Below are 14,592 nucleotides of genomic sequence, written 5' to 3'. Positions count from 1 at the left end.
GGAACTGAAATCCTACTAAAGCAATGTGATACTGATTTTGACACAACCAGAACAGTATGCTAATGCAGCCCAGCCCCAGCCCCTTCTCCTGCCGGCAGCCCGAGCTCTGGGCGTGTTTTGTCCCAAGTCCTCTGAAGCCACGGAAGGCTGCTTGCTGCGAGCTGGTTCGGTGCGCTCCAGACCCCACGACATCGGCTCTGCGCAGCGCTGACACACGCTCCCTTCGCTTTGTTTAGAAGGAGCTATTTGAACACCCTTCCCAGATCACTGTTTCTCAGTGCGAGACGCTCCTGCTGGCATTTTGCGTCAGTAAAACTGACAACCACCATCAAGATGAACTGCACACACTATGTCCCGAACCAACACCTGGTATTTCATAAGCGGTTCCAGTAGAGGCCTTCACTGAAAGACGGACCCAGGCCCTGATGTTTTACCCAAGATAATCATGGGCTTTGCCATAATTATGAAGAACATGAATGGGTTTCCTCTAAATTAACGTCATGATACTCTGCACATCCTGAAATTATTGTTCATATCACAGAAATGTGAGGTCTTTTGTGCTTACCATCCTTACCCCTGGAAGTGTTTCAAAGACAAAAGGAGAAGAGAAACTGCGGGAAAATGTGATGTCAATGAATGGGTTTCCTCTAAATTAATGTCATGATACTCTGCACATCCTGAAATTATTGTTCATATCACAGAAATGTGAGGTCTTTTGTGCTTACCATCCTTACCCCTGGAAGTGTTTCAAAGACAAAAGGAGAAGAGAAACTGCGGGAAAATGTGATGTCACAGGAGGCTTGATGAACGTGAGCAGTGTCTGGTGGTTCTTCGGGGTGAAGTAAAACCGCTCTGAGCGAGAGAAAACGGAAAGGTTTGGGTTTCCATTGCCCCTTCTTGTTCTAACAGCAGGTACCAGCCAAAAGACACGTTTTATGTTGCTGGCAGCTTTCGTACGCCTCACAGCGCTCTCTCCACCCCTTTCACGCAAAGGAAACCGCTGCTCATTTGCCAGTGTTGCATATTCACTAGCCAAGCAGGCAGCGCTGGCGGCGCTGACGGGTCCCCGCTCCTCAGAAAGGAGTCTCAGCATACCGCGGTTCTGCAAAGAAAGCCTTCGGCCTCACCGGAGCGTCAGATGGAAGTTCAGGAGACGCTTTGCAAAAAAATAACGTCTCCTGCCTGAGGACGGGGTTTGCAAAAGCAGCGCTGGGTCAGAGTGGCTTTTGCGAAGATGCTGCTATGTTTTGTGGCAAATACGGCATTTTTGGTCAATCTCAGGCCTTTGGACCCTCGTCCAAAGAGAGCAGCTGATGCAGGCCCACCTCTGTACAAACGTCCCGTCGTGAGCAGCACTGGGCATTGTTCAGCATCACAGAGGCAACAGTTCAGATGCAAAAATTCTGCGTGTTCGCTCACTTAGAAAAATCACCAATTGTTTTATTTTTCTGAGCAGAAATCCAAAACCGCAGCAAGCCAACAGTGAGCATCTGAACGAGCTTTTCAAAAATCTTTAAAAGGCAAAACTTTCCTAGATAAACTATTTGCGTGTTTATTATTGTGAAGTCTGAAATATTAAGGTGTAGCTGTTGTAATTTCCAGACAAAACATAATTTACACAGCCAAGACAAGCTGCTTGTTCACTCTCAGCCAGCACTCTACCCCTCCGCCCATAACACGTACCCAGATATTTTGCCACGTACTCCAACCTCGACAGGTAGAAAGAGGAGCAGGGAACTGGTAAAAGCGTCTGTAGCATTTTTGAGCTTTTTCGTTATTCATGGTGAATTCCTTGCAGATTGCTTTTCCAGTGTTTCCTTTTTGCTTTGAGAGATCAGCAGGGCTGGTAAATCAACATTCCTCATGCACGAGTATTTCCTTACGCCTCGATTAGAGACATCCATGCAAGCAGCATTTATGCAGCACAAAGGATTCTGCTTTAAGGACCAAGTTCTTGTGGAATTAACCTTTAACGTGACTTTTCTTCTTGTGAGAAGCAAAGCACTTCACCCAGGGCATTACCCTCGGTATAACGAAAGAGTATTTATATATACATATTCTATACATGTTCAATAACCGCTCCCTTGAACCACCGCTGAGATTGACCTTCTGTGAGGTTTGTTACTTCGAGCAAGCTCTGGTTAATTTGAGAGAGGTGGAAAGGACAGCTTGGAGTTGGAAGTGCTCATACTCACAGTCACTTACAACAGAGAGAAAAACAAACACCTCGCCAGGTGGTCCGGATGGGATCGCTTCGGCCAGGGTTATTTGTGCCTCCGGTCCATCCAGAGCAGGTCTCTGCTTCGGCCTCCTGCTCCAGGCAGGGCTGACTCCAAAGGTGGAACACATCGCCCAGGATCTTTCTGAGCTCCGAGTGTGACCAGGGTGGAGATTCTTCCACCGCCCCTCTGGGCCCGTTTCACTGCTTACCCACCACCGCTGAGAGATTTTCATCTACTCACAATTTCCCTTGCTGGAACTTGCGATCGTTGTCTCCATCGTTCTGTTGTGCATCTCTGAGAACTCGGGCTTGTTCAGTTTTGCTTGTTCCGTCACCCACCCGCTGCCTCGAGATGAGCCGTGCTCTTGGTAGGATGCGTTCCGCAGATACTAACTGTACGAGCTGCCTGGTGCTCTGAAACATTGGAAACGGAAGCCTGATACTTACCTGCTTGCTGTGATATTACCCTCCCTTTGCCCTGTTCACCTGCCATTTTTACATGCAATGTTTGCTTAGAAATCAAATTTTGTTACATCCTTGATTTTCTAAATGGAAGGATTTTGGAAGGAGCAGAGGAATTTTGTTCTCTTAACGGGGTTTAGCCAGTATTTGTTCCTCTCGCTTTGACATCGTCCGAACAATCATCTTAATGCATATCCCACAGAGCTGGGGACTGCCCCTGAATTAGGGGTAACTCATTCTGAGGATGAGAACGAGGTTACCTTGCCAATGAGAACGCTCAGTCTCTCTCTAAGAAACCAGAGCGGTTATTACGTGGAGACAACGGGCCCAGCTTGAACTGGGCGTGTTCTGCACGTGCTGCTCACAAAGTGAGATCAGATGTAACAGGCCAGAGACCTCCCAACTGGGCATGTTCTGCACGTGCTGCTCACAAAGTGAGATCGGATGTAACAGGCCAGAGACCGCCAGTACAACGTGCTGAGCTGGGATGCCTCTTGACCTCAAATCACAGCGCACTGACAAAGAAAATGCAACACTTAACCTTCACCATCTCTTTTTCTTCCTCCTGTAAGTCCAAGCTAAGGTTTAAATTCTGAGTTTGATCTTTCGGGGTTCTGCACGTGCTGCTCACAAAGTGAGATCGGATGTAACAGGCCAGAGACCGCCAGTACAACGTGCTGAGCTGGGATGCCTCTTGACCTCAAATCACAGCGCACTGACAAAGAAAATGCAACACTTAACCTTCACCATCTCTTTTTCTTCCTCCTGTAAGTCCAAGCTAAGGTTTAAATTCTGAGTTTGATCTTTCGGGGGGTTTTCAGACTAACTGTTTTGAGCTGTTCCAGCTGACCACAACCTGAACTGGGCTCACAAAACTTCCGCAGGTAGAAGCTGCAGTTTAGTTGAATGGTCTCATTACTCGAAAGCGGGTTCTGGCATAAACGTATCATTAACAGAATCTTTGCTTACTTTTTAAAATATCCCTGCAACCCGGTTCTGTTTGTTTGGTGAGGTTTGTGATTGGTCAGAAGACGAGAAAAGAATCAAAGCTCCAACAGCGGTGGCCCGCACAAGAACACGGGGGCTGCCCGAGCAGTGCCGTCCCTAAGGGACCAGGCACAAGCACTTCCTCTGTTTTTCAAGTCTGCCTTCTTGGCGGACTTTTTCCTCCTTGTTTTGGAAGTTGAGCGTTCAAATTGATGACATTTTTAATGCTGAGTATGTTGAATCTGTCATTAAGACTTGTTTGAAAATGCTATAAAGAATAACAACAAATGGGCAACTTTGGGTGTTGCCAGGCGTGACTCGCAGGAAGTAATAAATGGACAAAACACAGAGGACAGAATATTTTAAGTTTTAATCCCACAAATGAAGAAAGTCTTAACACTGTAAAATACCGTTGTATTGCTAATGCAGTAGAATTGTACATTAAAAACAATTATTGTCTAGAGATGCAAAAATAGCAAGTTTTATGATACAATAAAACACAGTATAGAAACCATGTAAGTAGAAACCTCTCAAACAATTGAGGCATTAATCTAAGTTCCTCCAAACATATTAAATAAACCACAGTTAATACTGTCTTTAAACAGCCCCCCCATCTTCCCCATTCCCCACCCTAGTTAAACTGAGGATTAGAAAAAATAGTCTCTCGGTTACTGTTTTGCATCCTTTCAGAATCACTTAGATTCTCCATTTTCTTCAAGTACGTTAGAACACCTCTTCACAATACAGTACTACCCCAAAGATTATTAAAGAGTTATTTGGAAGGCTAGAAGAGGCCCGAGGAAGTCTGCAGGAGGACAATTAAATTCTGAATGCAAATTATTTACACAAACATTAGTGTACTGTAATTACAGCATAAAACTCGCAACATAGCTGATGGGTGCTTTTAACAAAAGCTCCAAACGAGAGAAAGGAAAGAAAAGAGAGATTACAAAATAAATAACCTAAAGTTCTTCATGGTAGAAACGTTCATCATGAAGCTGCCTACCATAATCCGTTGCTTCACTGTTAAGAAACAAATCTTGGTTCTTAAGAATTTCTGCTTCAGAAAGCTTTTTATCATCATTCAAATCCATTTCTTCAATAAGGTGAAGAGCCTTTAAAATAAACGGAACACCACGCGCACGGTTAACAGACACAGCATTCATAAATATAAAGACTTTTGGAACGCCTTCGTCCCAGCCCCGCCACACTACCGTTCTTTCTAACAGGCTAGACAAGGTTTTGCATCCAGAACAGAGCCCTTCGTTCCTCCGCCTGTTTCTCTTTGCCTCTTTTATTTGGTGGCAAAATCATAATATCAAACCTCTAACCTCGCCATCGATTGTGAAGCAACAAATCAATGTCAAACCTACAGCTCTGAGGGCAGGAGACAGTATCAGAGCAGCACCCCAAGTCCTGGAAATCCACAGCTGCGGGCCGGACACGTCTGCGGTGCACGGCCTGCAGAAACTGCAAGCTGAGCATGTCGGTAGATCCCCCGTGTTCTCACAGGGCCCCTCTGGACAGACAGTCAGCCTCTGAGTGACAGCTACAATAGCAAGGCCTTCAGGTGTGGTTTCTCCACTAGGATCTGAGCCAGGACAGTCTTCAAGCTGAGCATCCTCTTTCAGACCGTGCACCCGTTACCTCTCAGCCAGAGGTCTACCCTGTGCCTGATGCTAGAAGCATCATTTACAGCTCACAGGGGACGCTGCAGGCACTCTTGCTTTCCACTCTGGAGGTGTCTGCTGTGCTAAGCTGCTTTTTATTTCCTGAACCAGTGGAGACTCACTTTTCCGTCAAACACGCATACTAAATTCAGAAGAAAGTAGGCACAGAGATTTCCAGCTGGATATTCTGTACCTAGGTATGATTTACAAAGCACTCTCCATGGCTGTAATTCATTATTAAAACCTAACTGGCAAGCATCTGATGGCCACTGTGAATAGGGGTTTTCCACTTCCAGCAGTGGATGACATAAGCCACCTATGCACAGCAGCTTCAGCTTTAGGTAGCAGTTCATGTTTTCCCTCATTTCCTGAAAGTAAAACTTCGCTTTTCTAAAGAAAGCTTTCAAATACTAAATTGTGACAATGTCAGCTGGAGCTGCAAGTTAAAACAATTCTCAAATTTTGCTTTTGTAATATCTAATTACAAAAGAAGCACAGCAGTAAAACAAAACCCCAGCTGCACCGTGTTTTAGGTGCAGCTCACTCACAAGTCTGACAGCTCAAAGCTATCGAGCTAGCACAGTCGCTCTCTTGCACCTATTATTGCTGAGAAATGGAGGAGTCCTGCTATTACAGGGACTTTTTAAATTTACTAAATATCTACAAATACAGTATACAGAATCCTTCTGATCCTACTTTTTCTGATTGGTTTGGCTCAATAGAACAGCTTTGTGACTTTTTTTTTTTAAGTTAGATGTTACTTACATTTAAGCTGACTACATCACCAAAAAAGAATGGAAGAAAATAACAGGGACTAACGTCAGCCAAGCAGATTTAACAGTGCTCTGCGTGGTGAAAGCTAAGAGGTTGTTAAGACAATCACCCTGGTTAAGCACATGTCAATTCCTGGAAATGCAATGTGTAGCGATTTTTCTGGTTTTCTGTTTTTAGCTACCAAGTTTCCCGTGTCATTTTGCAATGGCAAAGCGAAACCGCAATATTAAGCTTTCAAACAGCAGTTTGTGACTTCAGTCAATCTCTTTAGGACTGATGAATTTGCTAAGCCCTTCTATTAACCCAAGGGGAAAAAAGCACATTAGAGACTAACGGTTTCAACGCGTCTTCTTGCAGAACTGAGCCATTAGTGCAGCACGGCCCTGCTGTAAGCTAAAATGGGGATGAATAGTACAGAACTGATAAAAACAACCAACCCGACTAAGCAAACCACCAGAGGTCTGAAAAGACTCCCCACCACCAGAACTCAGGTCAGTTAGAAGGGGGCTGTTGCTGTGCAATAAGAGCCAACCTCTCCCAGGAGCCAGACGTTACAAAGAAGCCTGTGCAAAGGCCTACAGGCCACCTCACAAAACCTCTGCTGGGGCAGTTTCACGGCTGAGCCCCCACACGGTTAGATACGTGAGCCCCGGGGCTGCCCGCTGGCCACGCTGCTTTTTCTGCTGCCAACAGAGCTGAAAAAGGAGGAGATGGGCCCTCGGTACTGAGATGGTCCACGTGGCCGATGGGCCACGCTGTTTGACACCAAATACCTCCCGTCCTCACCGGGAATGACGGAGGCATGGGAGCACCTGTTGTTCCTGCCACTCTGAACGCTGAAACCCTCCAGAACAAAGGAAGGAGACTCGGACAAACCAAGATAAAAAGTTACTAGTGGAAAGGCAGAAATCTTCTCTACTGCAGACTGCGACTGCACAGTCGGAGTACTAAAATGGGTTGTTCTGGAACACTCCGCGCTTCTACTGCCTGCTACAAAAAATAACAACAGCTAAAATGAGAATCCATTTAAACCTGTTAGGGCTTTCTACCCTGATTAAACCATTTTAATTGTAATGATCAAAGTTTGCTTTATGGCATCTTGAATCATAGAATATTTCCACTTTCTTGTACTTATGAAGAGACAAATTTTTAGTCTACAAATCAGTGATTTATCCAGTTAGAAGAATCACCATCGATTTTTGTTTTCGAAATTATGCTGTCAGTTCGTAACAGCTTCTTTTAGCAGTGTATCTCATTACCTACAATAGCTAAAAAATAACTGATTAAAACCCTGTCCCATTCAGTCAAATCAAGGCAGCTGTTGAAACATGCAGAAAAGCACTTTCTTGATCTACGAGCATTCACACAATGAATCAGATCTTGACGTTCACCTAGTGCAGTTAAGGGCCTGCCTTCTTTGTCACACTGAAAAAAGGTACATGCAAAGATCTACTAAGCATTCTTTTACAACCCCTAAGTCATGATAAACCCAAGTGCATCTATCATATTGTTGCAATACATTCAAAATCCGACTGTATTAACTGAAATCTAAAAAGCTGTCAAAACACGTACCTCCTCTTGAGCAATACCCTGATTATTAGGTACTATCCAAGACAACAGCTCTTGAGGGTTGAGTTTTCCATCGTTATCCTTGTCATAATCATTCACAAACCGATCCTTCTCAACAAGTATCCACTCCGGATCTTCCCTTGCAGCTAGTAAGACACATTTGTCAAGTTTAAGGCCACCTTCAAGGAAATGTTTTCACCTTTTCTCCTAAGCAAATTCACTTAATCTCATAAAATATAACACGAAAATGATTTCACTAAACAGAGACAAGCCTATGACAGGTAACAACAGAGAAGGCAAAGCTCTTGATTAGTGCAGGCTCACAGACTCAGGCCAACACCGCAGGCTTTCATATTAGTTTACTGTCCGGATTTTGTTTGTTTTCTAAAATACCTGGACTATATCCCAAGCAATTTCGTTTACTGTTTATGCTTGCTTTATACTTACCTTATGCACTGTATTGCATCCTGCAACCTAGCCAGCAATCTTAAACTTGTCTCTAGCTCTTCAGAAAATTTAGAAGCAACTAATCAAACTGATAAACATGGCAGACAAGAACGAATAGATATTAAGACTTCCTAAACCTTAATAAGGTCAAAAGTTGGCATCACAAGCAGATGAATAAGAGTTCTAAAATAACTAAGTTTCTACTATAAAGGAACAGAAACAGTGAAGCCTCACTCCTTCCTTTCTAACATCTCGTTTTGCAAGTAGATTATTCCTTAATGTCACAATTCTTCCCCATACACTGTTGCTGAAAACCACAAGGGAGTTATGAAACCAGCCCCATCACATCGTTTCTTAGCAATTTCAAAGCGTGCTGCAGGAACAGTGACTGCAGGAGAGATGTCTGTTTGGAGAAAAGTTGAAGTAGTTTCTACAGTTATAGCCGGTTCTGAATCCTTGCTAAACCATTTTAATGCCAAAGCTGTTACCTGCTCTACTGCTGCAAAGACCCTAGCAACAGTTTCACTCCTCTCCAACAGCTTCACGGAGACTGGCTTGGAAAGGGTTATGCAAGTCAGAGCAGGAAAAAGATAAAGAACCTGTAGGTGCATCAGAGGCCTGTTGCTTTTACTGTCTCTGGCAACAAAGACGGTTAAAAAAGGTGAAATTCCAGGCGGTTTATTGGAGTGAAGAAAAACTATTCCCCTGCTCTTCCACATCCTCATGTGGCTTAAACACCTTCCCCAGCTAGGGTGCTAGTCCACACTTAATTCAATTAGCACTCCTGAGGACCAAGGAGACTTCCTGCATGCCCCAAGCTACTGGTCTTTCCAGAGCTGGAGGAGTGAGTTATTTGCCCTTTGTTGTAGCAAATCACATACAGCATGAAACCGAACTACTCTACAAGACAGGAAAACATTTCTCAGAACCCGTAGGTGGAGGTGTAAAAAGCTGAAAATAAAGACGAAAACGATTCACCCCCTTCTGAAAGGTTTTGTTCAGTTGCTTCCGCTGTGCCCCCACCCTTGTTCCTTACTTGGGTCTCTTCTGTAATCACCAAGAAATTCGTCCAGGCTAACAAATCCATCACCATCTTTATCGTGTTCTTCTAAAGCCTCCTGAATGACAAAGTCCTTTCGTGTACAAAAAGCAAAAGAGGAAATGGTGAAAAATTAACAACTTGCAGTCAAGAGAAAAAGCAATGCATCATTTTAGAGCAATAAGGTACTCTTAAAGTAAAGACTCCCTCTGTTCGCATCAGCTTTTCTGCAGATGCTTCATGCAGCCTAGTGCAGTAACTGGCTCCTGTGCAGCCAAAGAGATCTGCTCTGAGGAGTTCAGGATGTCAGGTTTTATGAAACCCAAATCTGAAGCTGTACAGAGTTGGAATCCTTCAGCGTAACTCAAAACTACAGAAGCAGCTGAGAAACACGACTCCGTACAAAGCTGTATTATCTCACGTCACTTGTCTCATGTGATGTATTCGCTAATCTGCATTTTCGCAACTTTGTGAAATTATTAGGAAAACCGGTTGGTCTTTTCGTCCCATGTTTCCCAGTGAAGGCTGCGTGCCTGCTCTTGTTTGTCCATCATCAACAGAGCTCTGTGAGCACGGCAGTCCTCCCGGCAGCTGGCCCTGCAGCGTCAGACAGCCAAAACTGAAGGCTCTGTTGTGGAGAAGCACCGACGTGCTTCGAACTGGGGCCAGCTGTCGGTACTGAGTGGAATGACACCAACAGTCCCGGCAGTGACGGAAACGATGACCAAGGACATGTTCCTGGCTTCAATAATAATCCCCCAAATTCTGACCATAGCCCAGTCAATATCAAAGCCTCCGACAGGCTTGATTGTTCTTTTTTGGCTGGAAAAGTGACTATCGCTGAGAGGAACCAGCACTTGACCTTTACTTGTGCAAAGAAATCTTTCCTCTAAGTCCCCCCAACTAGAACTGAGCTCTGAACTAGGCATGAAACCTCCTCAAGCTAAAATCTTGCGGATGTATTTCCAACCTAACAGAGCTTGGAGTGTCAGTCCAGTCCCTAAAGTCTGGGATATACAAGTTGTGCAATAAGGTTCTTGAAATGGATTTCAAAGCAAAGCACTGAATTACTGCTCCAGCTCCTGACCTCCAGCGCTGGATCCACAATGCACTATCAGATTTTTCATGCGCTCTGTAAAAGCAGTACACAGAACGGCTCAGCAGCACACCTGCTGTAGGCATTACAGGATGCACCGGCATCACAAAGACGTTGTGTATGTCCCCACGCAGGCTGACACATACCCCCCTAAACCTTACCGTCATATACTCCGCTTCTTCAGGGTGTTCGAAAGCAACAAATTCATCGACATTTAGATCAGGAACATCATCCCTGTTAGCTTTTTCAAAACGTTTTTTCTCCTTTAAATGAAGCTTAGAAAATAGATTTAGTTAGAGTACTTAATGGCAAGGAAACCCAACATTATAGCAGCTGGCTGTAAGCTCATTAGAATATCAATTGTTTCCCATTACCTGCTCATATTATACTGGTGTTACATTTTCACTAGAAAGAGCTTCTCCAGAGCAATGAGAACAGCACTTTCAATTGAGGTCCTCTTACTCTAAGAGTCGCACAAGGACTTCACTATTTTCAACTTAAGGAGACATTTAAAACACAGTCTTAGCCAAGGCTTCAAAACACAAAAGGGAGACGGTGAAAAGAGCAACAATTCCTCTCTTAATACATGTTTCCTCTTCTATAAGTCACCAATTCCCAAACTAATCTACTGGAGAACAACAATTAATGGTAGCCATTGTAAATCTCAAAATTTACATTTTAAGACCTTTTACCTTCTGGTTCTATATCATCTCATTTATATCAAGGGTTGTCCATTACATCCCAACATATTTCAAAGTAAAATCCCTTCTCTAACCCATTTTAAGTATAAATATTAGCAATAAGCAGGCAAGTTCTTATTTCTGAATGTCTTGCACTTCCTATTTCTATATTCCAAATGTGCAAAAATTTTCTATTTTCCTCTTGTTTAATTTTGTATAGTCTCTTTAGACAAAACAGAGACCCACGCCATTGATAACTGATCTCTTCTAAACCGCGTGTGATGTCAGCTATAAAAACCTTGGAGTCTCATGATTAGGTGTGTCGTGCTATCAGTGTGACTCTGATCTGGGTAAGAGAGTGGCCAGTTAACCAGAAATCACAAATACTTCAAAAATAACCATTTGAAATTGTACTTTGTAATTTCTATCCTATTTATCGACACTCCTTCCCACATTAGGCTACCTGATGAATACAGTGTAACAGGTAACAAAGTGTAAGATCATAACTATTCCACAAAATAATTAAATGTTCTCCTAAAATAAAGCTGACCTTAGCTGAGAGTTTAAATCGGAAGGAATTCAGAAGGACTGGCTACAGAGAAGTACTAGACTGCAAGATAAACGCAAACTATTGAGAGGAAATAGTTTCCAGCGTTTTTTGTGGTTCTCAGCGGTTTTTTGAGCTGCGATGAAGAAGGCTGCCACCTTCTGGTAACTGCCCCGGTTTACTTGATGCTAAATCTGCCACAGTCTCCCTCTTCCATTTTGATGAGAGCAGGATCACTGATTCCCGAACGCAAGGGAAGTGCTGAAGATGGCTGACTCGCCACGCTCGTACACTGCTGCTAACTGTGCTCTCCACGGTGTATGCCGGAGAAGTCAGCAGGCAGGAAATCCCAGCAAGCGTAAGGGAGCAGGAGCTCTAGCTCTGCAGAGGCATCGGTGACAGCAGTATTCCAAGCATGGGATCAATATTTTGACTGGTAGTTCCATTTACAGTCTTGTTTTATTTAAAAGCTCTGTAATTATTCGGTTAAGCGGCCTTCAAAGCTTTATGGTTTTGTTTCCTCAGTGTGTAAAATCCCCGGCCCATTGTCTCCACTTCTGCCAACATCCTGTATCATCTATTACTACTTCACTAAAAGCAGCCAAAGCAATCGCCACTGAAAAAAAAGAAATAGGCCAGAATAGTCTAGAAACTCACTTATTCTCTTTTGGGGAAATATTTACATGTACTTTTCAGTGCGTAACTGGAAAGGAAACAAGATTTGCTGCGTGGTGATTCTTGGCAAACCTTTCCTCCGTGCCTCTTTTGCCTCTTTCCACTCCTAAGTATCTGCTTTCACGTAGGAGACTAATCCATAACTTCTGCTGATTATACATCCAGATTTAGCTACCAGTGTGCGCTCACTAAAATTGTCTGGCTTGCTCTTGCTTCCTCTCTGGGTGTCTGATGGACAGAACGTGTTAAAGCAGGCAACACTGATACCCCACAGTGGGTACTTGAGAAACACTGAAAGAGCGGATAGAACAGCGTAACAGTTACAGGGACTGTCCTTCACCTCCAACACCAGGGCCCTGCCGCTGCTGAAGGGAGGACACCGGTTAGGCTACAGGCCCAGTCGAACAGATGATGGCTGGAGACTGTCAGTAGACTTATCCTCCACTCACCTACCAAAACATGCCCAGGAGGTACGATTTCACACTGCCTTTGGGTTGTTGGGAGCAGTTCTAATACTCCGTTACACTCCTTTAACTACTCCCCTGTCTCAGAGAGGCAAAGTGTTAAAACACGTGCCAGCTGCTACAGTTTGTGCACCCATCTGATTCCGTCACCATAAGCAAGCAGTGCTGCCTTTTGCCAACAGCTTACAGAAACCGATGCTGAAACATTTTACCTGTCGAAATGATTCTTCTTCTTGATCCTCCAGGACAGTGTTCTCGTCAAAATCAATTACACGATCATACATTTGCATATTATACTCCTTCCAAGACACTAATCCATTACCATCTTTGTCATAGTCATTGAAGTGTTGCTTAGCTTCTTGTGTAACATAATGTTTAAAAGACTGCTGTATCCAGGAACTCAGCTCATCTGTGAAAACCGTTAAAAAATAACACAATAAAAAACCCCAGAATCATCTGCACTATAAAAACTGTAGAAATACTACAGGCCTCTTCAGTCTGGAATATACTCTGCAATTCAGATGCAGGCATACATGCAAGACGTTAGTTAAACCTGAACAATCTGCTGCCTCTACCCTACAGCTTTTCTCAAGTTAACCGAGCGAGCAGAGATGCCAGCCACAGTCTCCGGTTTGCCCTTTGCGGGTCCATCCTCCCCAGCGATGCAGGCTAGAGCTACATGGTTACTCCAGCCCAGCCTATACTGGTGCTGCCAGAAAAAGCGCGATGTGTCCCTCTGACACACATGGGAAGTGCTATTAATCAGAAATACTCAACGTTGTGGCACTAGGGAAGCGATATTCACCTATCACATCTTCTCTCACTGTTGGTCTCCAAATGGAGGCACCACAAATAAGGAAAAAGTTCTCGAGGAGTGTTTTGCAATACACTGAGCAGTAACTGAGCTGAAAAGGCTCTGGTACTCTTAAGTTTCTTACTGTAAAACCACCTTTCAGTGTGAGTTTTCCTTTGGGAAGTGAGGGGAAGCGAAGTTTCCATTAGCCTGAGAACCAGATGCAAGAGACACCACCAGGATGGCGTATGGGTGGAATTTCTACTCTCTAAATAGACCTCTTCACTTACAGCCTTCAGGCTGTGAGCTGCCTGTTGTTGATTACAGGCATTAGCCGTCCTGCCAAAGTGAGGTACCATCTCACTGCCAGGCAGTCAGACGCCTGGACAGGGAAATAGGTGTGCAGTCGATTCCTATCAGCACATGAAGTGAAAGACATTCAAGAGGCACAGTTGAACTTGTCTTTAAAGTCCTACTTTGTCCTCTCACCTAGAAACCTTCCAGCGTGGTTAGTACCATATTAATGAAATATCGCCATCCTGGTGTTTGATCAAGGATTCTACTTGCTCTGCATATGTGTGCCCGGGAGAGGCATTTGATTTTTTACGAAACCACAGGAAAACAACAAAAGCCCATTTTCATAACAAGTTTTAAAATTAAACTGAGCAAGTGTTACGATGGTGTACTGAAAGGAAGGGCCTGAGTGGCGCTCACAAGTTTGACTGATACCAGCTTTCTGTCTGGGAAGCGACATTTGATACTGTATTGTGATGACAAGAATGTATGAGTCACCAGGAATCGTGCACATATATGCAGTGTCTGGGCTGCACTGTACGTTCTTTGCCTCTTATACCTGCTTTCCGAGCTGCACAAACAGGATTTCAAACACAGAAATCCCTCGCATCTGAAGTGGCTTCACTCGTGCAGGACGCAGGTGCAAGTGCAAAGCTGGTACCTGCAATCTCACATCGCTCTAAGCCGTGCTCACGCACTCCTGCGTGCTCTTCTTTCACCACGTAACACCGAAATCTTTGGGACCGAGAAACCCTCCGCATAAAGTCTGTTGGTATTTCGGACCCACTGTGCAAGAGGGTCGTTGTGTTTGTGTTCGTGGGGTTCTCCACAGCACGAGCCGTGGGCTGTGTCACGGGGAGAGCGCTCTCTTTCC

General features: G+C 44.2%; 1 protein-coding gene across 1 annotated transcript; it reads right to left on the bottom strand.

The window, feature by feature from the left end:
- Positions 1-4,024: 4,024 nt before the first annotated feature.
- Positions 4,025-13,047, bottom strand: RCN2 (reticulocalbin 2, EF-hand calcium binding domain). Its single transcript, XM_010131754.1, has 5 exons — positions 12,844-13,047; positions 10,427-10,528; positions 9,167-9,263; positions 7,687-7,829; positions 4,025-4,785 (listed from the first exon to the last, which is right to left on the bottom strand). Exons 1-5 carry the CDS (start codon positions 12,919-12,921, stop codon positions 4,633-4,635), a joined length of 573 nt encoding a protein of 190 aa, XP_010130056.1. The 5' UTR covers positions 12,922-13,047; the 3' UTR covers positions 4,025-4,632.
- Between the last annotated feature and the right edge of the window lie 1,545 nt (positions 13,048-14,592).

This window comes from Buceros rhinoceros, unplaced genomic scaffold (genome assembly GCF_000710305.1).
Source record: "Buceros rhinoceros silvestris isolate BGI_N320 unplaced genomic scaffold, ASM71030v1 scaffold4840, whole genome shotgun sequence".
Lineage (NCBI taxonomy): Eukaryota > Metazoa > Chordata > Aves > Bucerotiformes > Bucerotidae > Buceros > Buceros rhinoceros.
The sequence above is the reverse complement of the archived record's forward strand: the minus strand, read 5'-3'. Positions and strand labels throughout refer to the sequence as shown.

Bases quoted from the DNA above. Each gene is read 5' to 3' on its own strand.
- RCN2 (XM_010131754.1), bottom strand. From the start codon at position 12,921: ATGCAAATGTATGATCGTGTAATTGATTTTGACGAGAACACTGTCCTG. The intron at 7,830-9,166 runs GTAAGGAACAAG...GTGTCTTACTAG, and splicing joins TGATTACAGAAGAGACCCAA to CTGCAAGGGAAGATCCGGAG. The intron at 4,786-7,686 runs GTACGTGTTTTG...TTTATTTTAAAG, and splicing joins AGGGTATTGCTCAAGAGGAG to GCTCTTCACCTTATTGAAGA.